This window comes from Macaca mulatta, chromosome 6 (assembly GCF_049350105.2).
Source record: "Macaca mulatta isolate MMU2019108-1 chromosome 6, T2T-MMU8v2.0, whole genome shotgun sequence".
Classification (NCBI taxonomy): Eukaryota; Metazoa; Chordata; class Mammalia; order Primates; family Cercopithecidae; genus Macaca; species Macaca mulatta.
This window is the reverse complement of record NC_133411.1, coordinates 23,111,263-23,126,169: the sequence shown is the minus strand read 5'-3', so window position 1 is coordinate 23,126,169 and position 14,907 is coordinate 23,111,263. Positions and strand designations below refer to the sequence as shown.

Below are 14,907 nucleotides of genomic sequence, written 5' to 3'. Positions count from 1 at the left end.
CAAGGACTCCTCCTTTGCATTCACAGCTCAACTGTTTGGCATGAGAGGCCTGGCTTTTAGACTATCTTGGCTTTAGGCATGCCTTCTTCACTGAGCTTAATCATTTCTAGCTTTTAATTAAAAGTGAGATATGTGTGACTCTTTCATTTGAACAGTTAGAGCCCACTGTAGAAATATTAATTGACTGATTTTCAATATCGTCGTGTCTCAGGGACTAGGGAAGGCCCAAGGATCAGGAGACAGATGAGGGAACAGCTGGTTAGTGAAGCAGTCAGGACACACAACATTTATTGATTAAGTTTACCCTTTTATATGGGTGCAGTTCATTATGCCTCAAAATAATTCGTTGTCATTCAAAATAATTTCAATAGTAACATCAAGTATCACTGTTCATACATCACCCTAACAGTTATCATATTAATTAAAAATTTTGAAATATTACGATAATTACCAAAACATGACACAAATATGAAGTGAGCTCTCACTGTTGGAAAAATGATGCTGATGAACTTACTTGACACAGGGTTGCAACAAACTTTCAATTTGTAAAAACGGCACTAGGGGTGAAGTACAATAAAGTGAAGAGCTGTAAATTAAGGTATACCTGTACTAACAGGTATAGACTAGTATGGAATGATATATTTCAGATATATTTCACTTGTAAATGCAAGTGATCTAGAACTGAAATAACATACAAACTGCTACAGTTTCAAATAATCAGCTTGTCAAAATAAATAGTTTGTTATGTTGAGATACACATCCCTTTACTGACTTTTCACCATGAACACTTTCTTTGGAGTGGGGATTCCAAGGGACTGACTAACAATGATGCCATCTGCTTTCAGCCATTGTTTGAAATGACCTCTCTTTGGTACCAGGCTAGAATAAAATGATGACAAATATTTTGTGTATTGTACCTTTTGATTAGCAAAATCTTTTCCCATGAAATGTTCTATTTAAAATTGGTAAGACTATATAATGATAATCATATGGGAAACATTAATGACCTGGTTCAAACATCAATCTAAAACTTTCTATTTTAACTTGGACACATTCCTTCATGTCTCTATGCTTTCTGATTTCTTATACATAAAACAGATTGATAATACTATTCTTCAGACATTTCATATTCTCAATGTGTAAGCATTGAGAATAATGTCTATCAAATGGTCATATTTTAAAATGTTAATGATTGTGATGATTGAAAACACATGTTGGAAAAAGAATTTCACTTAATATCAATCCATATATCTACCGTTACTTAAAGATTTAAATACATGCATTTTTTTATTTTGCTATTCATTTTCTTGGAATTTTTAGTCCAGTTGCTTCACATAGGGCGACATACATTATTATCAAATCTGTCACATAATAAACATGATAAAGAGACATCATTATCCAAGGTCACTGTTTTTTTTTTTTTTAATGTTGACTGATATATAGTAAAACAACAATGAAACAATAAAATACACAACAAAATAAAACAACAATGACCATTTTATATGTGCTTGAGGAAAATATTTTTGTATAATCACCAAATTGTCAGTTAAAAAATTTACCTTTTGTTTCCATGATGTTATTTTTCTATCTTTGGAAACAAAGATTCTACCTCTGTTTTGGCCTGGGTTCTTTGTAGTTGTTTCCAGGTGCTTCTCTCAACCCTATTTCCACAGCCATAGCCACTGTTAAGGAATTTTTTACTGCTTTGAAAAGTTTTAATATTCAGCAGGTTAAGGAAACTCATGGTCAGCTTTAGAATTTTAGTCTCTGCTGAGCTTTCAAGGTGCCAAGACCCTAAAATAACATGAACAGCAGAAGTACTAAATCTTTTATTATTTCCAGTTTCCCCTTGAGCATACTGACTTTGCAATAAAGAAGCTGTCATTTACACTCTTCTTTATTGCAAGGTGGGTAATAGCTACAGGGAGAAAAATAAGGAACTGTGTCAAGTTAGCCTAAGTGCCATTATGATTAATGTGTAATCATTGCACATTTGCATCTACTCTTTTCATATACAGGTACTTCATAGATTGGAAGAGTGATGGGGACAGCTACTTTACAATAGATGGAAATGAAGGAACCATCGCCACTAATGAATTACTAGACAGAGAAAGCACTGCGCAGTATAATTTCTCCATAATTGCGAGTAAAGTTAGTAAGTATGGCATGGACAGAATCAATGTTATACTGCAGTTCTTTGGATTTAAGACTCTTAAACGAGTCCCTGCTGAGATGTTTTTCATTTTTGGACTGACAGCTGAGTGGTCTCGCGGGGAAACTCAGAAACCTGTTCCTTTTCCTCACAGCGTAAGTCCAGAGAAATTGTGACAGCTGCCAATGAGTCCTGTTTGCAGGATTGCATGAATATCTAGTAGTGCATTTCATTGTGTGACCTCATCCTTTTCTATGCTCTACCCTCAAAAATTCACCCGAGTATCAATTTCTCTTCCACACGGGTTCCTTTTACATATCGTTGGGAATTTCACAGGGCCAGGCAAGGCAAAATAATTATCATATATAATCACCCATTCTGAAATATTTTCTGACATCAAAGAGAGTACTTAAAAACTCATACATCTTCCCTTTCTCTCCCTTTATTCAAATTTATTTTTGATTACTATCACTGTGGAATATATAGGAGTTTCCATTGCAATTCTTCAAGGAGTGGCTCAAAATGTTTACAATTATTAGGAATTATTTCTTGAGTTGGTTTCTGCTTGGTTCAGAAGAGAATGCTCTAGACTGAGAGTGCTTATAGGTTTTATTTGTTTGACAGAACAATCAAGGTTATTATCACAACTTTCTCAAGTAATGTATGGGGGTGAGAGTGGTGACGTTTGGCTCTTGAGATAGTTGTTTTTAATAAAAGTGCATCTCCCCATTCCTTTTACTTATGGTCTCTTGAAAGGTTGGGAAAAATCTCAACTGAATCTCTTCCATTTGCTTCCTTCTTGTTTTATTTTGTGCATCTGGTGTAAATTTATAACACTTTAGCAGCTAATTCCAACTTTCCATGCAGGGAATAGCTGTGAGCGTTTCTGCTGAAGGGTTTTGATCAGTCCAACTCAGTGGGGATGTAAACATGAAAAAGTTTGGTTTGTCTTCAACAACTCCGTACAAACATGAATAGTCAGATATCCATTCCCACAACCTCATGACATCTTTAGCTGATCCCATTAGTTTTAGGTTATTTTCATTATTAAAAGTAAGTCTAACAAAAAAGATCATGCAGCTTCTGCCTTGCTCGTTGGAACAGTTATTGTTCTCAAGTATCATGTAAGAAGTCTGACTACCCGGAGGCTGCCATACTAGAGAGGTCACATTGTGGTGCTCTAGTTAACTCCAGCTCAACTCTGCGTTCCAGCCATACCTCCCAGTGTTCTGGAAATGTGAGTGATGCTGTCTTGGAGCCTGTAGTCCAGTCCACTTTACTAGCAGAATATCACAACTTCATCAATGCCATGTGAAATGGAATATTAACTCAGCCAAATCCTGCCCAAATTCTTACCCACAAAATTGTAATAAATATGAAAATTTATTCATCACAATTTTACAATATTTCTCAATTATTAAAAGCAACTACACTTTGGTGTTTGCTGATACATGGGAACAGATATCCGAAGAACTCAAAGACAACATAATCAGAACTTTCATTCCTTGGGGGTGGAGCTATTGATTCTCCAGTTTCTTGCAATAGAAAGGAAAGACGGAAGTTTTTAAAATGCGTAAATCTCTATTAATGTAGTGCCAACATAGTGCTCCATTGGTTGCCACCTTTTTTTTCTTATTTTTTAGACATAGTCTTGCTCTGTCTCCCAAGCCGGAGTGCAGTAGTGTGATCTTGGCTCACTGCAACCTCCACCTTCTGGGTTCAAGTGATTCTTCCGCCTCAGCCCGCCAAGTAGCTGGTATTACAGGCATGCACCACCACACCTGGCTAATTTTTGTACTTTTAGTAGAAACGGGGTTTCAACATCTTGGCCAGGCTGGTCTCGAACTCCCGACTTTAGGTGACCTACCTGCCTTGGCCTCCCAAAGTGCTGGGATTACAGGAGTGAACCACCTGCCGCCATTTTTAGGACTAAACTGGAATGGCAGTAAAGACAGTTGTTGAAATGCTAATTCTCGTGTAATTTTGTGAATTATTTGCTGTTGGGGGCTCCAGGTGTCCCCTCCGCATGGGAATCTGACATGGACACCCAGTGGTAGACCTTATCACTTCTTAATTCTAGGGCCCCCTTGCTTAGCAGGTGGCCTCTTTGGGTAAATTGATAGCATGATTTCTCGATTTTAGGTCCTTTCTCCTGTGTCCAGTTGACCATGGGAAATTCACTCATTTTCATGACATTAAAACCGGTGTATGATGGGTTGCCACGATATTGCAGGTTTCCTCTGCCTTGCCATCTTCTTTCATATCTGCCCTCTTTGGGCAGTCAGGCTTGGGATGATCAGCGAGTTAGCTTCCAAGCAGTCATATGGTAGGGAGAAGAGAACGACAGTCTCTCCTTCTTGAAGGGCTCCCATCCTTATTTTCTTTGTTTTCCCCAAGTCTCCTTTCACACCTGGCGTCTTTCTCCCCTCCCATACCACATCCTATTATAGTCACATATGTTTTCCTCATTCATTTCATGCTTTCATTTATTTCATTTATGCAGAATTTGGGGACAGCTAAAATGTATCAGAATTTTAAAAATCCTCTTGTTTTCTAAGATCTTTGAGAAATATGGTGAAAATGAATTGTCTAAGTTACAGAATAGAAGACCTTTGTGAACCATGTTACTTTCACTCTAATGGCGGGGATACAATAAGTGACAACTGACCAGTCACTTCAATAACTTCTACTTATCATAAACATATCATCCATAATAAAATATTATTAAGTAGAAAACTATCTAATCCTACCTAAACGTTCCTATTAATACACAAACAGGTGCATATTTCCTTGATGTAGAGATAGTAGGCCCATGTGCCTTAACTCCAGATGGATGTCTCAGATAGTTTATTGATTGCTTCTACTGTAGCTGTGGCAGGTCTCTTTCTTTCCAGGGACTCCCTGGGCTATGAAAGCAATTATCATAGTATTGAAGACACTCATAACAATAAGGTCTAGTGCCTCCTTTCAGAGCCTTGAGCTTCAACCATTTAGAAAATGGAAGGAAGTATGAACGTTTATAGTGGAAGCAAGTGTCATTGGTCCCTGAAAGTTTAGATCTTAGAATCCTAATTTGTTAGTTATCAATATGATTGGTGCATATGCGGGCTCTGTCACACTGCCACCTGCTGGCTACAGTTGTTGCCTAAATGAAAATTAGGAATCCACAGGGTATGGATGCTAATAAGTTATGTTGCCCCTCACTGGGTCATAGGCAGAGCTGGGACTTAGACAAATAAAGAAAATATGTGCACAATCTAAGAGTGATGCCAAACTAACATTCTTAAAATTGACTTCTGGTTTATTCTAGTATCTACTCAATGACCAATGTAAAGATTTTAGAACCGTAAAGGAAATCTGGTGTGACAAAGACTATATATCTGTATGAAAAATAAAGAGGCTAAACACATATCATGTGGTAAAGATTCTATAAGAAGAGTAGGTAATTTAGTTTGAATGCACAGCTTAAAAGTAAACTTTATTCATATTCTAATGCCTAAGACTGTCTTCTTTGATCACACTAGCCAGTTGAGCAGGAATATCATCATCGTGAATAAATGAGAAATGAATAGCCCACACTTGCCCTGCCAAGAAAAATGAAATTGCTTAAGTATACCTTATTGCAGATTGAACTAGCATATGTTTTGGCTCTGACCCTTTTCTAAAAACTCTCAGGTGAAATGAAATGGCACGATGATTGAACAACTTCCAATTAATTAAAAAGCAGTCATTAATCAGTGTTGCTATAGTTGGAGGTCCAAATAATTTTATTACACTTCTAATAATTCTTTTATGCATTACTGCTTTGCTGTTTTTATTATATTAACCTTGAGTATTTTCAATAAGACAGAGACTCCAAACTTTACTTCATTCACATTATCAGAAAGTTTCAACAGGCAAATGTTTCTAGGATTTTTGTGTTACTTTAACAAATGTCATTAATTAAAGATAACTAGCCAGACAAGGTGGCTTGCAACATAGTCCCAGCTACTCAAGAGGCTGAGGTGGGAGGATCACTTGAGGCCAGGAGTTCAAGACCAGTCTGAGCAACATAGTGAGACCCCATAGTGAGTATCAAAAAAGAAAAACAAAATTAACAAAAGGAAAAAGAAAGTTAATAAATAAATAAATAAAGATAACTAAACATAACTTCACTAAATCCTTATGTTTTATATGATTATAAAATCAAAAGGTGATACTGGAGACAATTCTTTTCTTGGTCCTATTAGTTATCAAAATGGCAATGAATTGGTCCCATTTATTGTGAAATAAGTAAAAAAAACAATGGGTTCCCTTACTAAATGCTATATTGAAAAAAGTTTACATACAATTGTATCATTATGAGTTGTGATTAAGTTGTTAGATAATTAATTTTTAAGGTTATCTTCTCTATAGAGCTATTTTATGCTGTAACTTTTTAAAATTTCACATAAAGTAATATTATCTTCATATGTACAGAAAATCAAATTTCAAGATTGGTACCTATAATTCAGATTCAACATAAATTCATGCATTTTTTGGTATCACCTGTATAGAGTACTATCTGTGAGCAAAATATTATTTGTTGTGGGTTAGGAGAAAACTGATTAGGACTGGTGTCTATTCTTAAGGACATTACAATTTAGGAGTAGTTATAAATTGACCAGATTTGTAAATTGTGGGAAGTAATAAGTATGCAAATTATGCTGAATTCCAGGGAAATTAGATTGAAGTGAACTGTCATATAAACTTCAGAGGTTGCAGGCTTGCAAAAGATTAGGATTGACCACAGTATGGTCATGAAGAATTTAAACAACAACAACAAAAAAAAAATAGAGAGAGAGAGAGAGAGAGGTAGGTAGATAGATAGATAGATAGATAGATAGATAGATAGATAGATAAATAGATAGATAGATAGGTTTTTCCGGCAGAATTTTCTGAATTTTTTTTTGGCTTGTATGCCAAATAGTCAGCTATGAAATGTATTATCAGAACATATGAGAAGTGAGTACCTAATTTTTCTAGAATAACATTAAGTAACAATAGAATAAAGTAATAAACTATTTGAATAGCATTCTATGCATTAACTCATCTGATCCTTTCAATGAACCTGCAAAGTGAGTGTTCTTGTAAGCATTGTAGTCATGAGGAATGGACTCTTGATATATTTTGTCTGTAGCTCAGTGTCACACAGCTAATGATGACCAGGCTCGGACCAACACCCTGCAGTCTCTCATTCCAAAACACATTCTGTGAATTAGATTGACAACATTTCCACAGGGAACATATTCATCCTGCTTCATTTATTTATTTTAAATAATTTAGGGGGTGTGATTGGGAGATGTTGGTCAAGTAATAAAACAATTTCAGTTAGATAGGAGGAATAAATTCAAGAGATCTATTGTACAATATGATGAATATAGTTAACACATTATATTCCTGAAAAATCTTGACAGAGTGGATATAAAATGTTTCTACAAAAATTATAACTATGTGAGGTAGTGCATATGTTAATTAGCTAGAGTTATTCTACAACGTATATATACTTTGAAACAGTGCATTGTACACGGTAAATACGTACAATTTTATCTGTCAGTTAAAATATTAACTTAAAAATGTTAGTGGTAGGCTGGGCGTGGTGGCTCACGCTTGCAGTCCCAGCACTTTGGGAGGCCAAAGCAGGGGGATCACTTGAGATCAGGAGTTCAGGACCAGCCTGGCCAACATGGTGAAACCTTGTCTCTACTAAAAACACAAAAATTAGCTGAATATTGTGGCAGGTGCCGTGCCTATAATCCCAGCTACTCGGGAGGTGGAGGTTGTAGTGAGCCAAGGTCAAGCCACTGCACTCCATCCTGGGTCACAGAGTGAGACTCTGTCTCAAAAAAAAAAAAAAAAAAAAAAAGTTAGTGCTAACAACTGTCAAGGTGATTTCCATTGTGTAGATAAATAATAACATAGTTAGAAAGGCTAAATATTTTTGTTTGCAATGTACATATAGTTGAAGTGAAATACATATTTATTATCTATCCATATTTAAGCTTATTAGATGACTTACATATTAAAATCCAATAGAAATTTTCATTTTAGAAAGAAAAAACAAAGACTTAAAATAGAATTAAAAATATGTATGTAATGTTATGTACATGACAGTGGTATAGTTAGTTAGATTTCTTTGTATGCCCAATAAATGTGAATTACCAGGGTCTCAAGCTACAGTAAGAGTTCCTAATAACTTAATTGTGAAGGACCTTTCCTGATAATTTCCCTTGTACATTAAAAGAGTTTGTCTACCTGACATGATACTCTTATTTAATCAATATTTATTAAATAACTTTATGTTTAATTAATCAGAGTGACAATTTGATCAAAATAATAGCATACTTAGTTGATATAATTACAAAATGATGTGTCAATTAATCTTACAATGAAATGATATGTAATACCTAACATGCCAGACTCTTTGAAATATTGAAAAAATACAGCCTCATTATCAGTAATTTCTCAATACCTCAGTTGGGAAGTGATGAACAAAAACATACTTGGTACTTATGACATGACAACTATGTGTTTTTCACCTTGTGTTCAGTGGTGTCATCATAGGTCCTGTCTTGGGGCGATTGAGTGATGAGAATTAGTTAAGACACATAAGACGTATGAACCAATGTAGACCTTCAAAATCAGGGCAGAGTGTGGGAAGGAATAAGACTTTCTGGCAAATATGTTCAATGATGCAAGCAGCATATGGCGCTCTCAATATGGTGCCCCTGAATAAGGCAATCTTAATTATAAATGGGGCGGAAGATGGCACATAAATAGAAGATGAAGTCACAAATATCCTAAAAATGGGTGGAGCATAATACTGGTAATCAGAAGTGGGTCATATTTAGGTTTTAAGGGTGGAAAGACAGCAACATTTCTTTGAAATATGTTCTCAGTTTCCACACCGCTATTCATGAACAGGTCTTCAATTCTTGGGGAGGAAGAGTGCAAGAACTTAGAAGGAAAACCTACTCCTTATGTATGGGTTATTAGTTACTTATGCTATGTTACAAATGATACCAAAATTTGGTAGTTTAAGCAACATTTATTATTTTACAGTTAGGAGAGTTAGGAATCCATTTATGGTGGAGCTTTGTTCTCTTAGGTTTCTCTCGTACAACTGCAACTAAGTTGACTCAGTGGTTGATAGCAAGATTCAGTGTTCTGTAAGCTGTTGGACCAGTAACTATACCACACTGCTGTTTGATCTGAAGCTGCCTTCTGTTTCCAGCCACAGGACCATCTCCATAGAGCAGTTCACAACATGGCAGCTTGCATGATCAAAATGAGCAAGAGAAAGAGAAAGTGCCAGCAAGATGAAAGTCAGCTTTTTATAACTTAATGTCAGAAATGACATCTCCTCTTTTCCCACATTCTTTTCATTGGAAGCAAGCCACTAGATTCAGGCCATACTTAAAGGAAAAGAGTGACACGAGGGTGTGAATATCAGGAGGTGGGGATCATTGGGAGCTATTATAGAAGCTTGCCTACCATATGGGCTCTTGGCAATCGGACAAGTCAATTGAAAAAGAAGAAAATTTAGAAACCATATTGGTTGGCCTCTAGGCACTGAAAATGTCATGAGTGATGCAACAATCTGGTTAAATACATTAAATATAAAATCAAAATACAGAGTGCTCCCAGAGAGAATACAATAAGTAATTATTTTTGAAAAAAAAAAAAGTGTACTTTGAAGACCTAAACATAGTATGTCACATAGGAAGCTCCATATGAGCTGAGGATTTAAAAGATTAAAAAAAAAATAGTCATGGAAGAAAGGAGGCTATTCTAGATTGAGGAAACATTTTAAGCAAAGACATAGATATGAAAAGTCATTCTGAGGTCAGATATTGCAAGCAGTGTGGTATAGTTGCTGCCAAGCAGTAGACATTGAGAAAGGAGGCTGAGGCTTCATTCAACAGAGTCTTCAAAGCCTTGTGAGAATCTGCAGTTTTTCAGGTGGCACTATGAGTCTGTCCTCCTTCTCACTGTATCTCCTCTACCTGTGTGCCCCCAGCTTACTATGGATACAAGAAGCATTTCACTTCTCCAACTTTTCCTATCTGTTCCTAGGCCTGCATTTCTGTGAGCCAGCACTGATTGGCTTACAATGTATTCACCTGGGTGACTATACAGTTAACCTTATGAGTGATCATGTGACAAAGAGGTGTGGATTCTTTGTGGTGTTTGGGCAGAAATATTCTCCTCCATAATTTGGCCAGACTTGTTTTCAAAAATGGTATTAATAGTTCTATTCACTTTGAGAATAGGCATCCTTGGTTTGGCCTTTTCTTTTCTGGCCTTCCTCAAGGTGAATCACAGCCACCTGCATCAGAGACACCTGGAATATTTCCTAAAGGGAAGATTCTTGTACTTCTTTCAATACATGGTGAATCAGAATTTCTGGGAGTACTGCCAAGAAATCTCCATTTCAAACAAGCTCCCTGAGTAACTCTAAGGAACACTGATTTGAGACCCACTGTGTCATTCTCAAATTTGAGTAAACAAAACAGTGTAATCAGTTACCATGAATATATGTACTTCCTCAAAGACTGTAGTTGACTTTTCAGGATTAAACATAACCATTGGTTTCAATTCCAAATTGATGTCAATCCTTTCTTCTTTCAATTGCCCAAATTACTGCTTTCCTCTTATTTTTTGTAAATGCCTTGTTTTACGTGAGTGTAGGTAGTTTATTTACTGTTTTCTAATTTCCTTTCTTTTTCCCAAATAACTATATAAAACTATTTTGTATTCTCAAAGAGAGGTAAGTGTGGTTTATACTAGAATTGCCAACATTTTATTAGTACTTGTATATTAGTCATTGTTCTCTAAAGGGACAGAAGTAATAAGACAGATGAATATATGAAGAGGAGTTTATTAGGAGAAATGACTCACATGATCACAAGATTTAGTCCCACAATAGACCATCTGCAAGGTGAGGAGCCAGGAAGTCAGTTTGAGTCCCAAAACCTCAAAAGTAGGGAAGCAAATAGTGCAACCTTCAGCCTGTGGCAGAAGGACGGAGAGTCCTTGATAAATCACTACTCTAAGTCCAAGAGTCCAAAACCTGTGGAACTTGGGGTCCGATGTTCGAGGAAAGGAAATATCCATCTGGCACAGGGGAATGATGAAGGCCGGAAGACTCAGCCTAGTCCTTCCGTGTTCCTCTACCTGCTTTTATCCTAGCTGTGCTGGCAGTTGATTAGATGGTGCCCAATCAGACTGACGGTGAGTCTGCCTCTCCCATCCCACTGACTCAAATGTTAATCTCCTTTGGCAACACCCTTACAGACACACCCAGGAACAATGATTTGCATCCTTCAATCCAATCAAGATGACACTCAGTATTAACTATCACAAGTCTACCCCTTGTCAACTTGAACCCACACACATCTCCTGAAATCATATATAATCACCAAATAAAGACAGTAAGATCATAATTACGCCTAACCATAATACAGCTATCTTTCTTACAACCAGAAGCACACTAATCATTAACCTAAATGCTATTCTATAGAGTTAACAACATTTAAATGCTGATATGCAGTCAATAAATCTTATGTCACATGATAAAGAAAAAAAGGAAATAAAATAAAGATATTTTCTTAGTACAACTGTATACCTGTTCTTAACAAAATAAGGTGGAAGTACTCATGACAATTACAGTCCTCATTTCTTCAGCTGGTCACATGGTCGTAGCTGGTATTGATGACTACCTTCTCCTACTACCCGTTCTGTATTCCCTTTGCCTTCAGCAAGCACCTCAGCAGATAGTGGTTTTTTCCCTGGTGGAGTGACTCAAACATTCATTCCTGAAAAGTCTAGGCCATCTGTAGTCCTGCCTGGATTGAACTGTTGTTTCCAGTTAACTTTAATTACAGAGCATAGTAATACTAAGAGATGCCCTAAGGGATCTCCTGTATTCCACACACACTCTTCTTTACCTCCATTGTGGAGTAGTGGACGAATTTCATCTTGATAGTCCTAGTCAATCACCCCAGCCAACAGTGTAACTCCCTTCTTAGCCTGTTGACTTAGAGGTAGGAGGAGCCCAAAGTGGACACGTGGTATCTTAACTTCCAGTTTAATGGAATCGTGTCTCCTGGTGGTAGCATTCCTCTCTCTGGATCTAAGACCTCTAGGCCAGCAGAATGTAATGTTGCAGTTATAGGAAGCAAAAACTTTGCTAGTGGGTCACTAGAAGTGATGGTGAGTGGTGCCACTTCCACTTCCACCCTTTGATTCCTGGACCCGTGACCCTTGGCTATGGGAGAAACAGTACCATATACTTGACACTGATTCAGAGCACAGACAGTCTTCTGGAGAGCTCTGCCCCAGCCCTGCAAATTATTGTCACCTATTTGGGCTTGTAATTATGACTTTAAAAGGCCATTCCACTGTTCCATCAATCCAGCTACTTCAGAATGATGAGACACATGGTAAGACCAGTGAATTCCATGAGAATGAGCCCACCTGTGCACTTCTTTAGCTATAAAGTAAATGTCTTGGTCAGAGGCAATGCTGTGTGGAATACCATGATGGTGAATAAGGCATTCCCTGAGTCCACAGATGATAGTCTTGGCAGAAGTATTGCGTGCAGGATAGGCAAACCCATATCCGGAATAGGTGTTTGTTCCAGTGAGGACAAACCAATGTCCTTGCCATGATGGAAGAGGTTCAGTATAATCCACTGCCACCAAGTAGCTGCCTGATCACCCCAAATAATGGTGCCATATCAAGGACTCAGTGTGCTCTCTGCTGCTGGCAAATTGGGCACTCAGCAGTGGCCATAGTTAGGTCAGCCTTGATGAATGGGAGTTCTTGTTGCTGAGCCCATGCATAACCTCCATCCCTACCACCATGACCACTTTGTTCATGGGCCCATCAGGCAATGACAATAGTGGCTAGGGAAAGAGGCTGAGTAGTGTCCGTTGAATGAGTCATTCTACCCACTTGATCATTAAAATCCTCCTCTGCTGAGGTCACCCTTTTGTGAGCACTCACATGAGGTACAAATATCTTCATAGTTTTTGACCACTCAGAGGTGTCTATCCACATACCTCTTCCCCACGTTTCTTTGTCATCAATTTTTTAATCATGCTTCTTCCAAGTCCCTGACCCTCCAGCTAAGCCATTGGCCACAGCACATGAATCAGTATATAATCACACATCTGGCCATTTCCCCTCCAAACAAAGTGCACAACCAGGCGGACTGCTCAAGGTTCTGCCCACTAGGAAGATTTCCCTTCACCACTGTCCTTCAGGGCTGTCCTAGAAAGGGGCTGTAGTACTGCAGCTGTCAGTTTTCAGGTGGTGACTGACTATCAGGCAGAAACATCTGTAAACCAGGCCCTTGTCTTCTCTTACTCTGTCAACTTCTCATAGGGAACTCCCCATAAGGTCACAAGTGCAGGTTGGGGGAGAGAAGGCAGGGTGGCAGGAGTGTGGAGCATGGACATTTGAGCCTCTTCCTCATGTAGCCTACTTGTGCCCTCAGGACCTGCTTGAGTCTGATCACATATATACCACTTATATTTGATGATGAAATGCTGCTGTGCATGACCCACCTTATGGCTACATGGGTCAGAAAGCACCCAGTTCATGATAGGCAGTTCAGGTCTCATGGTGACTTGATGACTCATAGTCAAATATTCAGTTTCCACCAAAGCCCAGTAACAGGCCAAGAGAGAGACAGGAGAGTAGTTATCTGCAGAAGCAAAGCAGATAACAGGAGAGTACTTATCTGCAGAAGATGGCAGGGTCTTGCTCAAAAATCCTAAAGGCATCTGCTGTGATTCAGCTATGGGGGCCTGCCAAAAGCTCCAAGCAGCATCCATATCTGCCACTGACACCTCAAGCGTCATTGGATCTGCTGGGTCATATGGCCCAAGTGGCAGATCTGCTTACGTAGCAGCCTGGACCTGTTGCAGAACATTCTGTTCTTGACCCATTTAAAACTGGCAGCCCTTCAGGTTACTTGATAAATGGGCTGGAGTAACACACCCAAATATAGAATGTGTTACCTCCAAAATCCAGATAGGCCTACCAGGCATTGTGCCTCTTTCCTGGTTGTAGGAGGGTCCAAATGCTGCAACTTATCCTTCATCTTAGAAGGAATATCTCAACAGGCCCACACCACTGGACCCCTAGAAATTTTACTGAGGTAGAAGTTGCCTGAATTGTAGTCTTATTTATTTTCTACCTTCTGTATGCAAATGTCCAATAAGTCCAATGTGCTTACTGCTTCTCACTCACTGGATCCAATCAGCATAATGTCATCAATGTAATTAATCAGTGGGATATCTTGTGGAAGTAAAAAATGATCAAGGTCTCTCCAAAAAGAGGATTATGATACAAAGCTAGAGAGTTTATATAACCCTGAGGCAGGACAGTAAATGTATGTTGCTGGTCTTTCCAGCTGAAGGCAAATAAATTGCTTCTGGTGGGCCTTATGGACACAAATAGAGGAAAAGGCATTTGCCAAATCAATGTCTGCATACCAGACACCAGGAGGTGCGTTAATTTGCTCAAGCAATGAAACCATATCTGGTACAGCAGCTGCAATTGGAGTCACCACTTGATTAAGCTTACGAGAATCCGCTGTCATTCTCCAAGATCCATCTGTCTTCTGCACAGGCCAAATAGGAGAGTTGAATGGGGATGTGGTGGGAATTACTACCCCTGTGGTTTTCAAGTCTTTGCTGGTGGCACTAAACTCTTCCATTTATCTA

At 38.2% G+C, this 14,907-nt stretch overlaps 1 protein-coding gene across 1 annotated transcript in view; it reads left to right on the top strand.

The window, feature by feature from the left end:
* CDH12 (cadherin 12) overlaps nucleotides 1–14,907 on the top strand; it is a 485,928-nt gene that overhangs the window by 445,263 nt on the left and 25,758 nt on the right. The window contains exon 8 of the mRNA XM_028849358.2: nucleotides 2,019–2,155. Within this exon, the coding sequence (XP_028705191.1) occupies nucleotides 2,019–2,155 (137 nt within the window). The remainder of the gene's footprint in view (nucleotides 1–2,018; nucleotides 2,156–14,907) is intronic.